General features: G+C 33.7%; 1 protein-coding gene across 1 annotated transcript; it reads right to left on the minus strand.

Moving 5' to 3' along the window:
- Positions 1-322: 322 nt before the first annotated feature.
- Positions 323-16,813, minus strand: Vom2r7l1 (vomeronasal 2 receptor, 7 like 1). Its single transcript, XM_087609974.1, has 6 exons — positions 16,593-16,813; positions 10,481-10,775; positions 9,378-10,169; positions 8,551-8,766; positions 6,904-7,027; positions 323-1,251 (listed from the first exon to the last, which is right to left on the minus strand). Exons 1-6 carry the CDS (start codon positions 16,811-16,813, stop codon positions 323-325), a joined length of 2,577 nt encoding a protein of 858 aa, XP_087466100.1.
- Between the last annotated feature and the right edge of the window lie 1,666 nt (positions 16,814-18,479).

The following is an 18,479-nucleotide window of genomic DNA, read 5'->3' on the forward strand; positions in this document are numbered from 1 at the left end:
GGTTGATAGACACATTAAAAGAAGAAAAGAACAAAGTGATTTTTATATCAAAGAAAGATTAAAATTTCAATATTATCCAGGTATGATGTCACCAGTTTATCTACTCAGAGAAGCTGAGTAGCAAACAAGGAGATGTGGTTTTCATAAATGAAATAGAGAAATTTCTCTCATACTGTAACACCGGAATATAACTGTTTAAAGAGATAATGCTTGATGGACTTGAACCCATTGTGTATTTACATATCATATTTTTAGAATGGAATGGCCATACATTCAAACCTCTTAACATTTGCTAATATAGAAGCTAAATTTATTTTTTCAACTATATTTTAAGAGACTTATTCTTTCTAGAATGTGCTTTGTCCCTCATATGATGAAATGAATTCTTTTCTGGTCTCAACAAGATAATGTAACACTTAGGAGCAAATATAAAACCAAGGAGTGCTGCACTGGAAACTAAGATAGAGAATACTTCCATAGCCACCATGACCTTCCCCTTAGTGCTATGGTAGACAGGAAGAAATGTGACCCAGACACAGAAGAACACCAGCATGCTGAATGACAGAAATTTGGATTCATTGAATGTATCAGGCAGATTTCTAGATAAGAATGCCATGGTGTAACCACCAAGTGCCAGAGAGCAGAGGTATCCCAGAACACAGTGGAAGGCAAGAGATGATCCCTTGTTACACAAAAGTAGGATGTGTCCATGTTCAGCATGAAAATCTTGGTCAATGAATGGAGGAGAGGTTGCCATCCATATTGCACAAAAAAGAAGTTGGATCAGAGTACAGATAGGAATTATACAGTTTGGTGCCCTTGATGTCATTAACCACCTCACAATTCTCCCTGGAAAGGTGACTTTGAAGGCAATGACCACAGTAATAGCCTTGACCAATACAGTAGCCAGAGCTACAGTGAATGCAACTCCAAATATGGTCTGCTGGAGGATACAGGTGGCTGCATTTGGTTGACCAATAAAGTTCAAAGGACAGAGAAAACAAAAGGTGATTGTGATGAGCAAAGTGTAACTGAGACCTCGATTATTGGCTTTCACAATGGGAGTCTCTCTGTATTTCACAAAGACCCCAATAACAAAAGCTGTGAGTGCAGATAAGCAGAGAGATATACTGGTCAGAGTCATCCCCAAGGGGTCTTCATAGGCAAGAAAGCTCACAGTTTTCTGCAAGCAGTGGTTCTTCTCTGGATTTACATAATGACTCTCTGGACACTTCATACACTGATCCACATCTGGTCAGAAATGTAGGTTATCATGAGATCATAAGTCCAGGCTAAATTGATTTCTTATTTTATTCTGAGTCATTTCTGTGTACAAGGACTGTTACAAATTTCACCTTACCTTTTTTCTCAGGAAAAAAGTAATAGGCACACTGTTATGAATAGTTAAGTATTTATATATTGTTCCTTCTTTCTCATGTATTTCTTCTAGTATGCATGTTCACATATAATGAGTTTTCATTCAATCATTCTTTCCTTCCATCATATTCTTTCTCTTACATAAGTTATCTATATTTCCACTGATAAGTGGATATTAGTCCCAAAGCTTAGATATACAAGACACAATTCGCAGGCCACATGAAGCTCAAGATAAAGGAAAACGAACTTGTGGATGCTTCAGACTTTTTAGAAGGGGGAACAAAATATTCACAGAAGGAAATACAGAGTCAAAACATGGAGCAGAGACTAAAGAAAAGGCCATCAAGAGATTGCCATACATGGGAATCCATCCCATATACAGACATTAAACCCAGACACTATTGCCAAGAGATGCCAAGGAGTACATGTTGACAGGAGCCTGATATAGCTATCCCCTGAGAGGCTCTGCCATAGCTGGACAAATACAGAGGTAGTTTCTCACTGTCAACCATTGGACGGAGAAGGGGGTCTGAATTCGAAGAGTTGGAGAAAGGATTGTACTTGCTGAAGGGGTTTGTAACCCCATAATAATAATAACAACAACCAAGCAGAGCTCCCTGCGACCAATCCCTATCTACTGTGTACACATAGATAGACCCATGGTTCCAGCTGCATATGTAGCAGAGGATGGCCTTGTTGGGCACCATTAGGAGGAGAAGCCTTTGGTCCAGCCAAGATTAAATCCTCCAGTGTAGGGGAATGTCAGTAAGGGAGGCAGGAAGGGGTGGTTGGTTGGAGGGGAGCAACCTCATAGAATAATGGGAAAGAGGGATGGGATAGGGAGTTTATGGATAGAAAACAGGGAATGGGGATAAAACTTGAAATGTAAATGCAAATATCCAAAAAAAAAAAAGAAAAAAATTAAATTAACTTAACTCTTCACTCAATATTAAGAAATAGAAAAATACTGAGAATTATTTTTCCTTTATTTAGTACACCATAATTGTGCATATTACCTATTCTTAAAATTAGAGTTTCAATATTCTAAAAAACCTCTTTGTCTTGTTACATCTCTACATTATAAATTGCATAGACTGTAAGTTGTATAAATTCTGTAAACTGAGTTTATGATTGCATATAGTGTTCTATTACATGGAGATAGATATTAGTAGTGTAATCTATGGATTAAGGAAATTTAAATATTTAATTACAATAGACAGTAAAGATGCTGGGGAAATCAAATGCAAATTTCCAATCTCTAGCCTGTATGGAAATCAGATAGAATTTGATTTAAGTTTCAAGTTCTAGGACTTGAACTTATTAACTATACAGGCAAATTGTTTAATATTACCAAGATAGGGCAGAAAAATGCTTTGTATTCAAATACTAGATATCCAACTTTAGACAAGTTAGATGACATTATTTAATCTTAGTATCTTTACATTAGCATATAAAGCTTTACAGATTTTATAGGTATTGAACATGTACATGTGATGCAACTTTCATATCTTTGACTATTTTTGACTCTTAAGTATTTCCCTGTTTTTATTGTGGCTTTAAATCTTTGTTGTCAGTCAAGTGACATTGAAAATTCCTGAAGTTACCTCAATGAGGATGATATTCTCCAAAAGACCCAACAAGCTGCTGAAAGAGTCAGATGCCAATATGTGTACCCAACCAATGAAGAGAAGCTGCTGACTCCACTGTTGAATAAGAGAAAAGCTGGAGGAAGCTGGGGAGGAGGACAATACTGTGGGAGGACCAGCAGTGTCAATTAACCTGACCCCTGAGATCTCTCAGACACTGAATCACCAACCAGTGATTTGGCCCCTGACACATATAGAGCAGAGGACACCCGGATCTGGGTTCAGTCAGAGAAGATGAAAATAGAAAAGGATATCCAACTACTAATAATGAAAATGTGTATATAATAGCTATAACTATCAATTGACTCTTGATTAAACTCAGCTAGATATTTTCTAGGTAAAATTTTCAAAAATATTTAAGGGGTTGTGTTGTTATCCTGTGTTAGTTATTGTTCTCTTCCTGTGAACAGAAAATAGCTTATAAACTATTTTAAAGGGGTATTTCCTTAGAGGTTTGCACTGTTAGTCCATTTCTGCCATATCAATAAGTATGACAGCATCCAGGCAGAGAGACACTTGAGCACTTGATGAACTGAATTCTTATATTCTGATTTGAAAGCAGAATTCAAGAAAAAGAGAGTACAGATTTCACATACTCTTTTAAAATTTCAAACTTGTCTCTCATAACATATCTTCCCTCAAAAGATCCCAGACTCTAATGTTATCTGAAATTCTCAATAACAAAATAAAATGTTTGCTAAAATTTTATCCAAGAGAAAGCAGGAAGCCCTGTTATGTGCAGATAACTACAAGTAATTATTTTTTCTGGACCTATTAGACACTTGGACTTATGAATTTATAGCCCACGGAAAAATGAATTAGAAAGTTGCAGCCTTAAATCAGAGCAAACTCCCACATAGAGAATGTAGTTAGGAATAAAACATAAAAATGCACCCCTTCAAAATAAGATATTGGCAATTGGTAGCTCTTTGGAAAAGAGTCAGATTTTATCATGCATCTCTTGGTTGGTAGATAACTGTCAATTGAGATCTATTAAAACGAAAGTAGATGAGTACCATAGAAAGTTTTAGAAATTTTTATTGCAAAATATTGAATAGCTAGAAAAGAGGGACTAGATCTGGGAGGATTGAGAGGGCTGCGATTGTTTGTATATGCTTGGCTCATGGAGTGGTACTATTAAGAGGTATGGCCTTGTTGGACTAGCTGTGCTACTGTACTCATGGGCATTAAGACACTCATACTAAATGCATGGAAGGCATTCTTGTCATTTTTGCCCTCAGAAAAAGATGTAGATCTTTCAGCTTGCCTATGCCATTTAGAAGAATATGGATTGTGTGGCTTTGGATTTGGACAGCAGAGGAATCCTTTAAATGGGGTTAAGGGATATCCTAGTAGGAATATCAAAGATTTTGTTGCTGAGAGTGATTTGAACTCTGCAGACCTGGTCCAAGATTATTCAATGGAGAAGAATTTTAGTTGTGACTTAGAGATGATTTTGCGGTATTTTGGTGAAAAATGTGTATAATTTTTACTCTACTCCAAGGAGACAGCCTGAGGTAATCGTGAAGAGATTTAGATTGCTTTGAAAATGGAAGTTTCAAAACACCCTGTTATAAAATCTGTTGTGTGCTTACTAAAGTTCACTTTTATGAAAAGGTTTTTAATGAAAAGAAGCAAAATGAAAGAGGAAAAATAAAAAAAATATATGGCTCAAGAATTAAAGGGGCACTAGGAAGTAGATTGGAGCTGAATTCTATGTTCCAGGAAATAAGCTGGTTAAGAGAGTAGGATTTTGCGGGAAGATCTCACCCAGGTAAATTTAGGCAGGCATAGTGGTAAAAACTATAAAAGTCAGGAGAGAGAGGTAAGCAGATCTCTGAGTTCAAGTCCAGCCTATTCAAGAGTAATTTCCAAGAAGAGAAAAGCCTAAGAGCAGCCTTGGGGGAACACATCTTTAAACCTAATACTTAGAAAATAGGACTGCAGATCTCTGCGTTCAAGGTAAATCAATGGAGGAAGTTCTAGGATAGCCAAGCATAGACTGTGAAGGAGTAGGAAAACAGAAAGCTGGTGGTAGAGTAAAGGGGACAAAGTTTAAGTCCAAGGAAGCAGCAGAACTCAGCAGCCTTGTATCCTTGAGTTTAGAGTCAAGAATAGAAGGAAGTACTAGAAAAATTTATGCTGGTTACCTGGAACTTTGAAAATGGCAATTATTAAGAAGGGACCAACATCACTGTGGTGAAATCTTGGAAGTATTTTCTTAGAGCACAAAAATGCTAGGGATAGCCAAGGTAGTACCTACAGCTACAGGTGCACTTGGTAATGTGTAAGAATTGACCTGGTGATCCTGGCTTTTCACGTACATAGTGGTCATAGAGAGCAGCTGAGGTGTGGCACCATGAGAGGCCATTGAAGACCATTGGTGAAGATGAAACCTCAGCTGCAGTTGAAGACCCAAGTTTAAAGGGTCAGGCAAAGAAGCTGAGGCAAGACACCATGAAGAGAACCTATGAGAGACTATTGGTGAAGCCTACTTGCAGCAGACAAGGCTATATTAGAAATATCATTACCGTGGCATGATCACTGAGAATACCAGGAGCAGTGGTGGAGTGGAGAAAATCAGACCCTGGAAGTTAGAGGATCCAGAGGGCTGAGTTAGAGAAGTGACATAAGCCATTTGGAGGAGGCCAGATCATGTATGGATCCAGGACATTTGATTAAGAACCTGTGAAGTTGAAATTGACTTGGAGAACATAAGATGTTAAAAATGTCGGAGCTGTGGGATACTTGCCAAAGAAACTTGCTAACAGTGAGTGGTTTCAGCACAGAAGATAAAAGTTTGTATATTCACCAAAGATGAAAAATGAGTTGGGAAATTGAAATCTACTTTGATATCAGATGTGGAGATGCAGAGTTTGTAGTTTGCTCAGCTAGTTTGCTGTCTTTCTTTCAGGATTGCAGTTCAGTGTTTAGATGAAACTCAGAACGGTTTTTGAACTTTGGAGTTTTATCATTGTTGAGACTGCTATAGATTATGGGAACTTTGGGAGACAGACAAGATATTTTTATTATTATGTTATGACTGGGTATGTCCCTGTAGAGTAGACTTAGGTTTGAACATGAATAGGGAGCCATGGAGTGGAATGTGATGATTTGTATGTGCTTGGCCCAAGGAGTGGAACTATTAAGTGGTATGACCTTGTTGGTGTAGGTGTGTCACTGTGGACATGGGCTTTAAGACCCTACTGTCTGGAAGGTAGTCTTCTCCTGTTTGCCTTCAGAAAAAGATGTAGAACTCTCAGCTCCTCCAACACCATTCTTGCCTAGATGCTGCCATGCTCTCACCTTGATAATGGACTGAACCTCATAACCTGTAAGCTAGCCACAATTAAATATCGTTCTTTTAATAGTAGATGTGGTCATTGTGTCTGTTTACTGGATAAAACCCTAACTAAAAGAAGGATTGAATATGATCAAAACACATTGTACAAAATTATTGAGCAACTAAAAATTGAGAGAAAATATATTTTGAAAAATGAGTTTGAGATAATCACTAATATAAAGATGCAAAAATTCTGAGTATTAAAAGTTATTTAAATATAACTGGAAAACCTATATTAATACTTTATCAATATGTTCTAAATGGTACCATCAAATAAAACATATTGTGAACTACACTGAAAATATTTATTTTTTTCTCCCAGAGTCAATTTGGCAGTGAACTACAGATATAAATCATGTATGATATTTTATGACTATAGTGGGCCATTTCAATGAGATGCTAAAGAATTATGACATTTAAATTCCTAAACAAAGTGAACATATTTATTTCTGATTTAAATTTAGACAATTTCATTGACTAGATTATTATGGAGTCCTGTGCAGAAATGGGAAAGCTTTCAGTAAATCCTGCATTTACCTGTCTCATTTGAAATCTCATTGTCTGCACAGGGAGTACAATTATGACAGCAGATGGCCTTGCCCTCCAGGGTAACTTTTCTGAATCCAGGCACACAACTCTTACTGCACACAGACTTAGGGATCTGAGAAAAATTAAAGAAATGTTATCTAAATCTTAGTGTTTTATCAAAAATAATCATAAATAAAATTTTTGAATTTTATACAATCAATTCCCAAGTATTCTTATAAATATAGAGGATTACTTAGAAAGAATATACCTTGGAGAAACAAATGTGCTAAAGATTTATCAGATAATTATTGTCGGAGTGTTGGAGAATTTGTAGCCATAATGAGGAATGGGAAAGTTTGAGAAAAGTAGGTGATAGGGAATATAATATAAAAGACAAATCCTGAGTGATACAATTTCTGTACTCTCTGACTAATGCATTAATCACATTTACTTCCATCATGACTGATGATCTGCTCTGTCAATTTGATAGGATTTAGATTGGGCATAGAAACAGATATGTGTATTTCTAGGAAAGATATATAGATAAATTTAACTAAGCTGAAAAGGGAAACTTAAATTTTGATGATGTCTCAGAATGAATGTATAGAAGGTAGAAGAAATCAGCATTATTCATGCCTTTCTGAATTCAGAGAATATACATATGTATATATATATGCATATGCAACATCATACTTTGGAAATTATATATTTCCAAATATAATGCACACACCCTGAAATTGCTTAAGTATAGATTTATAGGAGATAAATATATGCAAGCCAGTAGATTCTCCATATGCACCCGATATAGGTCTCTTTATCTAGAGGCTGAGAAAGCTAGCCCAATTATTCATGGGATAGACATTTTTTAAACAAGATTGACAAAGGACTTATTGAAAATATATGGACAGTTAAGGAATGCTAACAGGGTTCCTATTATGAATACCATATTTTGAATACCATAGGGGCTAAAGTATTTGAGTGCTTATTTCCATATTTGTAGCACCATTTGGGATGTAATTTAAACTTTTGAAGAAACAGATTTGCTGGAGAAATTTTTTTCAGTGTGGTTGGAATTGAAACATTTTAATTTTCTCCTCAGTTCCAGGTTTCTCATTGTTCTTACTGTAAATATGGATGTATAGAAACATTATCATTCTGGTTCTTGAGACTGTCTTCATGACTAACCCTTGGTGTGATGCTTCTATCTATAATTGAATTTAATATTTTGGATCATAACTAAAAATATACCATTTTTCCATGAATAGCCTTTGGAAATGTTGTTTGATCCTATAATAAAAAGTAAATTTTATATTGTTTCATGTTATTAATCTGGAATGAAAATTTTTCTAAAACACCTTGACCTAAGACACATTTGAAAGCTGTAAATATCCTCTTCCAATATGTTCCTAATATTTGACAGGTAGACACTAAATAATATTCACATAAATGAATACTGTGGGTCTTACTTAACACTAAATATTACCACTAATCTGAAACAATGAATGAGAACATGCAATACTCTAGTACTACCATTGTGGTGTTTTGTATTGGTAATCAAAGAGTAATGTATCTTAAGTCAGAAAAAAAGTGTCATTTCTACAGAAATTAAAATTTTATTAACACAAGGTTAAAGTGTTGATTTAATATATAACTCACCTCTGAAAATCTTTCTGCCCATTGTATCATAGGCTCAGATAAGGATAATTGTTGACCCTCAGGAGCGTTTCCTGAAAAGGATCCTATTTTCACTTTACGTCCAAGACCCTTTGGTAAATTCCAAAGGTTAAGAATGTCATATTCTGCATTTAATTTCTTTCTCCCACCTAAACTCATGTTGCCTCTCTCATCCATGTCCTTTAGGAAAATGTTTAGCTAAAAGAGATTCATAAATTTATATTAAACTGTGTCCAGAAGACCAAAATGAACATACAGTTTTGAATGTGTCTTATTTGTCTTAAAATATGATGCAAATGTCAAATTGTTGAAGTGTCTAATAATGTCAAATAAGTGAGTGACTGAGTGTGTGGGATACCATACTAGCCAGACCTATTTGCTTCCAGATTATCTACAAAGATTAACTATCTAAAAAGAAGTTGCTGATTTCTAGAGGATGATAAAGGGGAATTGTTTAGGTGTACAATCATTCTAATTGTTTCATTTACATATCTACTTATTTATTGCTGTTAAAATAAATTTACAGAAATATTGATTTTTCATTGCAACTTTTACCATGAGAATATTGTATATCTAGCTATTGATGACATGACATTCGTTTTGACTAATACCATATCCTCCTGCCATCTTTCATCCCATTTATCACAAACACACACTTGAAACTGTTTTGACCTTGAAATGAATTTAGAAATACAAACATTCCTAAGATTATGGACAACATGAATATAATTTTATAATGCCCAACCTTTTTAATTGCAAATCTCACATATAAAGGTGCTGATGACACAATATAGTAGAGTGGCTATTACCTGCCAGGGGAAGAAAGTCATCACTTCCCCAATTTCATGTGGTTGTATTTGTACTTGTTGAAGACTCATCTGATGGAGACTGTGAGCCACAGCATACACAGCATTGTAGATATTGTTGCTTTCTTCACTGATTGCCGTGTCCAATATATGACTAGGTAATATATCCAGAGACGCATTGGATTGACAGTTATCCAATAGTTGACAGTCAATATCAGAAAATGGGCACTTGAAGAACAAATGCCATAACTTAGGAAGGTAAATGTCTTCTGGATATTTGTAAGGATTAACTGTTTGAATAAACTTAGTAAGTTCAAAACTCTCTTTATAATGGTGTGTAAAAATAAGGCTACCATGAAATGAGTCAAGCATGAAATAATCAGCAAAGTCAGTAATATGAGGTTCAATGTTCATGACCCAGACTTTCCATGTCAACAATCTTTGCCCAATATTTCGCATTATACCTATGATGGAATCAATCTCACCATAAATAATTATGACATTTGTCTCTTCCATATTTTCCCAGAATTTGTTAAAATGTTTAGTCCATGTGACTGGGATTATTCTCAAAAAAGCTATGCAGACTCCTTTTCTTTCCATATCTTCTCTGAATTCTGATAAAATTTTGGTCCCTTTGTGGTCATCTGGAAGGATGAGACCAACCCAGGACCACCTAAAATGAACCATCAAAGATACAATGCCAAGTGAAAGAGATGTGTACTTTGGGGCCATCTGATACAGAGAAGAATATTGACCACGATCACTCAAAATGGGATCATAAGGTCCAAAAGAAAGCTGAACCAAGTAAGAAGAAGACTATTAACATTGAGCAAAATTCAATTCCTGAAGCAACAAATGACAACAGGGAAAAAAGGTAGTTTTATCTCAATTTTAAAGAAAAATTACATTTACATAATTTACAGAAATTCCTGCCTAGCCTGTCAGTTTCAAGGACCTGATTTTAAGAGAAATCTTGCTTCACATTAAAGTGTTTGGGTACTTTCTTTGATGTTGAATAATTTGAAAACTCTTCTAGTAGTTTTATAAACACCTATAATATGAACAAAGATACCTTACTCCCAAGTCCACACTCCAAATTTTCTTACCTGAGGAAACTGAAAGAGTTGAAGTAATGTTCCAATTTGGGCAGATGCTGTACATGATGTCCCTGTAAGTGCGGCAGTAAAAATTCTTTTGTTACAATTGTAATTTGGTAAAATCTTTTTCTGTCCTTGACCTGTGATCCAAATACAAACATTCATAAGTGTTTCCTTCTCAGTGAATCTGACATTGTAGAAATCAAATCCAAGAGATATATTAGGTAAAAGATTGGGATTCCCATTTATCTCCTCAATAGCCAATACCAAAGCCAGAATATACTGGTAGTTCTTAAAATTATACCTGTATAAATGACAAAATAACACCAAATACAAAAGGAATGCAACATGGAACACATATCGAGTATAGTAAACTATATATTACATCTTTTTTCCATAAATTATGCAGTTTAACTTTTTCACCATGTATAGGTAGAACAAGATTGTGTAAATATGTTAATATTTGGCAAGATCATATAATATTACTACACAATGACTATAGTTCCTCAAAGCATACTTTATTTGTAATCTATTATACTACGAAGATCAGTCTACCTGTTATGAATCACTTTCTCACAAAATTACAGATCTTCTAATCTGTTAATCTTGACCTTCTGAGATGTTTGATTATGATAATTCATCATACATTATCAAACCAATCAGACTTTAGAAACAATATGTTTATTAAAAAATATTACAAATGAAATACATTTCTTATGGGTATCAGTTACCATAACTCTGATAATATTTTTCTAAGTATGGCAGTCTGAAATTACTAGTGGATAATAAATCAGCTTAGAACTTACTCCACATAATCACTGGATTATAGGCATGAACTCACATTCCTTTTTAAAATATTACCTCTGGTCATCACTCTTTTACTTTGAATGCTTTTTAACGAAAAGCAGAAAAATACTGAGCAAATAAAATAATATTATTCAATGGAAAATAATTGGTAAGGAATATTTAATTTGGGGAATAGAATAAAATTTCGACATTGAAAAATACTGCATATTCAAATAAAATCACACATATATATATACATATATATATTTGAAGATATAAATAATTTTCGACAATTTCCTATGCATGAGTCATTAGAATAACTTTTATGTATTGCATACTAAAGACAGCAAAGGAGCTCAATATAATCAATCACAGAGCAGTGAAAAGAAGAAATTTTAATAAGACAAACTTCATCATTCTATATTGAATACCAGATTTTGATAGAAAGTGGAATAAAATAAATATTTTTAAATGACAACTATTTTTATTATTTTTCTTGACATTGTGACTTAATTACCTCATATTCCTTTCCCTTTTCTCTTTGTAAAACCTTATGAATCTCCCTTTCTCTTTCTTAATTCATGGACTATTCCTTATTAATAGCCAAGAAGGACATACACTTATACACATACAAACACACATGCAAACACACATGCACAAGTGCACATACACACACACACACACACACACACACTTACATAGACACACACACTAACTAGGGTATTCTTTGAAGTAGTCTTCTAAAGATGGAATAGGCTTACCAGGGAAAGGTTACACAAAATGTTATTCACCACCAAATGAAAGTATATAGCAGTAAAATTACACAGGCTGAATATGTTTCTAAAGACTGAAAAGAATCTCCTTAGAGGTTGCGGAAAAATATCAACTGATACTGAGCTTTCAAATTGAATTCCTACCTAGTGGAAAATAAAAGTGATAATGATGTATGTTAATCAGGCTAGGAGCAAAGATACATGATGGAGAGCAGCTATATGATAGGAAAGTTAGTCTTAAATAACTTAAATAACTGCTACTCTCAGCATCACAAAGAACTCTTAGGTTCTGCAAACCATCCAAAGAAAGAACCAGAGAAAAGGAAAGAGAAGTTAATACTAAGGATTATGGGCACACCCAGGAAAACAAAGCAATAGAATGAAAAATATTGTTCTCTGATTATTTTTTTTAATTTCTTACCTCACAGTGATTTTTAAACTTGTTCTTCAGATATTGGATCAAAATTATGATTAATATACATAAAGTACCTACATGTTACTCAAATTACTGGGGTTTGAGCCATGTGAAAATGTTAAGAAAGTGGGAATCTAGTTGAGTATTACAATATAAGATTGAATGTACTTAAAAACAGCAATTCTGATGAATCAGAAATGATATTCCAAGAAATATGATAGTTACAACAAAATATCATACAAATCACTTAGAAATATCAAAGACCTATGAAATGACTGCATGAATTTTTTTTAAAGATTTATTCATTTATTATATATAAGTACACTGTAGCTGTCTTCAGATACACCAGAAGAGGGCATTGAATCTCTTTACAGATGGTTGTGAGCCACCATGTGGTTGCTGGAAATTGAACTCAGGACCTCTGGAAGAGTAGTCAGGTGCTCTTAACCGCTGAGCCATCTCTCCAGCCCCCATGAATTTTTTACAGCATAAAAATTTTTCAACATCTTAGAAAATGTTCTCTATTTACGTATGTAATTGCAGTGAAACAAAGTAAAACATTACATTGTTTAATTTTATATTGGTTGAGAATGGAATTAATTTTATAGAAAATCAGTCTATACATGTCTGAATTATTACTGAATGTGAATATTTTATTTGGATGCATACATTTATCTCTATAAGGTGAATTTCTAATCCTTACCATGCTGAAAAATAAGAGACATCAGTTCTTACTTCAGTGAGAATTTATAAATATCCTTAGGGCAGAAAGCTTGCTATATATTTTATGAGCTTGCAGTGCTGGTATTTCTGGTTTTGCTCAAAAATATCTGTCCATATTTATTTTATTTACAAAACACACTGATACAAAGCTAACAAATAAGACCTGAGTGCCAAAGAAAAGCCTAAACTGAGAATGAATGAAGTGGAAGCAATAAGGAAAACACCAAGGAAAGGGTTTTCTAATTAACATAAATAAAAGGAAGACCAAGAAGGATATTTTTGAGCACTCATGATACATTTTATCTCCATGAACTGAAAAATTTTACTGCTGAAATTCAAAGAGGATATCAATGTTAAAGCCAATTCAGAATCAAAATATAGCTAAGTTTAGCACCATACTCACTCAAAATATATGCAAAATCGGCAATGCAATGTTTTATATATTTTTCATTTTTCAAAGAAATATACTCTTTATTTGGATTAGTTATAATCTATCTATGGAACATTTATAACTAAATATTTCTGCATTTAAAATGATAAATGTTTGTATATTATCAGGGAATAAATATTGAAAACCTCTAGCTGTATTATAACTTTCTGTAATTTGATCAATGGATATAAAAGTAAAATATTTTAAAACAACTTTCCAGATAATAATTTTTATTTATTATGAAAAATTGATGATGACGATGGTATATAACTACTACTAAGAGATATGTTCTTGTGATATGTCAACTTTATAAAGCTACAAATAGAATAAATGAATACATGGTTGACTAAAACCATTTGGACCTATAAGTTTACACCCATATTTTAATTGATTGAGGGAAATAATTTACTCTCATAAAATATAGAGGGCATTTTCAGTTGTATCTGGAATCATATTAAAAAGATCACTGAAGTGACTGAACATATTGTCTAATATATTGGCTGTAGGACCCTGATACAGGATTAGAGGGCCTGAGTAATCTCAAGATACTCATTGTAGGATGAGAAAATTTGTCCTGACAGTTTTTCTTTCACCTGAAAATGTGAGCTGTATAAAAGTGTGCCAACACAAAAAGACGTTTATATTATAGTAAATTTGAGAAGACTGTACTATTAATGTGAAAATCAAGAAAGCCAATTTCTTCTTAAAATCCTTCTATATTACATAGGAAACTCTACACAATAAATATTCACTTCTTACACTTCCTATATGATAGATTAAAAGAAAGAACCATTTAGAAAAGTTTACTTTTAAAAAACTAACATACCAGAATATAATGACAGCTCACTTATTCCTTCGTGAATGTGATAGTCTCAAGGAGAATATTTATGCTTACAAACATATAATGAATAAGAATCGCAGAGAAAGATAGGAATTTATCCCTTTAAAATGCATAGAAAAGTCTCAAACTAATCGGTATAGAATTTAGTAAGAATGACAAAAGAATGTTTTCAGCTTCCAGGGAGTAAACCACTACCGAAAGACTATACATGGACTGACTCATAGCTCCAACTCCATATGTAGCAGGGCATTGCCTTGTTGAACACCAATGGAAGGAGAAGCCCTTGGGCCTGCCAAGGTTGGACCCCCAGTGTAAAGGAATGTCGGGGGGCATTAAGGAGTGGTGGACAGGGAGGGGAACACTCTTACAGAAGAAAAGGAAGGGGAGGGAATACGGGGCTCATGAACAGAAAAACAGGAAAGGGAATAACATTTGAAATGTAAATAAAGAAATATCCAATTTAAAAAAAAGAATGTTTTCAGCTTTGCAGTATGTATGCCTATTTGTGATCAATTCTATAGGAAGATAATGTTTAGTGAATGAATTGTATGAGATAATATTGTTAACTATTTATAAAAATATCCAATAAATTTCTGTCATAATTTTTTTCTGACAAGTTAAATATTTGTGACAAGGAAAGTACTTTTACTTTTAATGAACAAGCCAGACACTAATACTCACAGCACAAAAACTATAGTCTTTGCAGTGAATGACTTGATACTGCACAATATAATGGAAGAACATGTCAATGCATTTTCATGCATGAAATTGATGAAGTGAAGATATAAGAAGCATTAATTATGATGAAATAGAAGAGACTCCCTAACATCTGAAATTTCCCTATCTGCTAAACATTTGAGAAAATTGTGTTTTGTTTCTGAGACAATTTATGATTATTTAAAATAAATGGAGATAAATAAATACCGAATATCAATCATTTTACCTAAAAAATCACATTTTTTATAAATATATTTGTTGTTAACATAATGTTCAATATGCATTCATAATAAACTTTCTTTCTCCTCCACTATGTTTAATAAAATTGTTAATATCTCACTATGATTTTACTGAACACATAATTACAGTGTAATTTACCTTCACACTGATATTTCTTTTGGTTATTTTTTTTTTACTTGTTAACTGCCAAAATGTTTCATTATGCTTTTAAGGGGATTTATAAGCCTTAATGTTTTATTTCAATGCCCTACTTTCTGTATAAATACAGATATAAGATGGTCTTCATGGAATTGAAATGTTTGGTTGAGATAAATACATCTTATCTCCTTTTTTTGGGAACATACAGGAATAGTTCTGTCTAACTCATAAAGACCTGTCTGACACTATCCATCTATCTGGAATGTTTCATATAAACAACAACAGGTTGACCCACTCATAGTCATGATGTCTTGGTCAATACACCCATAAAATTGAAAATACTGCAAAAAAGCATAAATCGGTAAACACTGGGAATTGGAGCAAAAACATATCAGCAAACACTTATAAGAAAACGTGAGATAGATGAAATTTCTGTGCAGCTCAAAAGTATTCACAACTTCTAATTATGATAGAGTATTTTGAAATTAGCTGCATGTAGCAAAAACACAGCCACTTCAATCAAGCAGTATAACAAACACTCAGGACTTACTGCATTTAATGAAATAATCACAAGAACACATCCAGAATATGAGCAACAAGGTCAGGATGTGATTAATTTATCCTTTTTAAAGACCATAATATTGAAAACTATTCTGACATTGTGGTATAACAGCGATTGCAAAGAAGAGGTATACTTTATTAATCAAATGAGGAAACTAAAATGAATAAATGCAAAGTTAACATTTATTTCCACCTGAGAGAGGAAAAGAGGCAAAAATGATAAATTTAAAAAATAGAGTTTTACCTCATTTAAAGAAGGAGTGAAGCATTCACATATGTTTGCCCGGAAACCGGGAAAGGGAATAACACTCGAAATGTATATAAGAAATACTCAAGTTAATAAAAAAATAAAAGAAATAATAAAGAAGAAAAAAATAGAGTTTTAGAGTATCTATGAATTGTTACATTAAAAGTAAATCAGCATATTAGTACATTTTAATATCACACCCATTAAGATACGAGAATTCTAAACATTAAAAATAAATAATTTTACTTACTGTAAATAATTGTCCATATATTGGTATGGAAGAGTTTTATATGGAACTTTGTTTGGAGAATAGTATGTATGAATAGGAAAAAATGCACCTATCACAACATCTCCTTCATGGTGAAAATCTTCAGGGATTATGTAAAAGCACAGGCTGATATCCACAGTCATAATGGAAGAGACAAATTTTGGAATCTGTAAGAACCAGGAAATAAAGATCCAGTAAAACATCTTTATTGATACATTGGTTCACTTGCTGCAGAACTGGCACTGCCTACTAGATATATGTTGAGGTCATGTTTTATCACTATGGTTGTTTTTAACTTTGTCCAGTAGTGAGGCTGTCACACTAATCATTCCAAAATTTTTCTGTTGCCTACTTCCATTCTATTGGGAATTTTTAAACTATTTTTCTTGGGCTCTACACCTGAGGCCCTCTATTCAAATAAAAATATCTAGAATATAAAATTGCTTTTATTTCCTAGCCAAAGGCACTATGGTTTCAGTCAATGGTACTAATATCCAGAGATCAGAGTTGACCTCCTCTTGGGATGAATTGGCTAAAAATATGAAGCCAGAAACTTTTTACATGAAAACAATATAGGCTGCTCACCACATGTTATATCATTATAGCCCAATTACATGAAAAAGAAAAGGACCAAAATGAAAACATTGCAGATATGTCCACTCAAGATTAATATATTCTAAGGTTTTTGAGAGGTCCTATTTGTGGCTTAACAGTAAAGACTCAGAGAAAACAATAATATTGTTGATATTTTTGCTAGGGCAGTTTCTCAGATAACATTCTGGTCCTGACTCACTTGCCACTGTATTTCTACCAAGTGGTTCTCATTCGGCTTACCTCAGTGCTCTGTTGCTCTTCTCCCATGATTCATCATCGATATTCTGCATTACTTCATTCCTACTGTATTTCTGCGTTCCTACCTTCTTTCTGCATTCCGTGACATTTAAAAGACATCTTTTTTTTTTTGGCCCAATTGATAAGATATAATTCCCCACCTAAACATACAAAGCCCAGTACTTCTGGAGTATTCCACGGAAATTTTCATTTTAACACTTTAACATGGTAATCTCAGAAAATTATCTCTTTTTCTGTGTGTGTGGCAGACAAGAAAGACATAAACATTTATGTAAAGAAAACAGTAATCATGTTACAGAAACGACACCACCATATATCTTGTCAGCAAATAAAATGCCAGCACAACAATTTACAAGTTTTAATACAGGGTTACATATACATAGTCAACTGACACCACAATTTTAAGCAATGGATAAGTCAACATCTCTTTTATTCTGAAAAGGGACATTATCTTTCACATTACAAAATTATATACAAATATAAAAATTTTGAGAAATATGAGAATAGGAATTATATTTACAATATCCAGTTCATTTATATTTCATAATTTTGAAAATATACTCTTACTATATTACCTTAATGTATGATTTGCAGAGTTTGTTTTGTTTTTCTTTTGTCAGAAGGGAACATTGAAATGTGCTTTTTAAATATAAACGTAGAAGACAACTAAAAGAAGTTTAAGATTTTGAGTTTTTTATTGTATGTTTTTTATTTACATTTCACTGCTCAAGTTTACCATTCTTATACACCCTATCCTAATCCCCCACCCCCTTTTTGTATGGCGGTGTTCCCACACCCAACTACATACCCCTTTCTGACTCCCTGCCCTGACACTGTACTACACTGGGGGGGGGGTGTCCAGCTTGTCATGACAAAGGGCTTCTATTTACACTAGTTCCAAACAAGGCCATCCTCTGCTACATATGCAGCTGGACCCATGGGTCTGTCCATGTGTACTCTTTGAATGGTGGTTTAGTCACTGGGAGATCTGGTTGGTTGGTATTGTTGTTCTTGTGG

The sequence above is a fragment of the Rattus norvegicus genome, chromosome 1 (genome assembly GCF_021556685.1).
Source record: "Rattus norvegicus strain SHRSP/BbbUtx chromosome 1, alternate assembly SHRSP_T2T, whole genome shotgun sequence".
Lineage (NCBI taxonomy): Eukaryota > Metazoa > Chordata > Mammalia > Rodentia > Muridae > Rattus > Rattus norvegicus.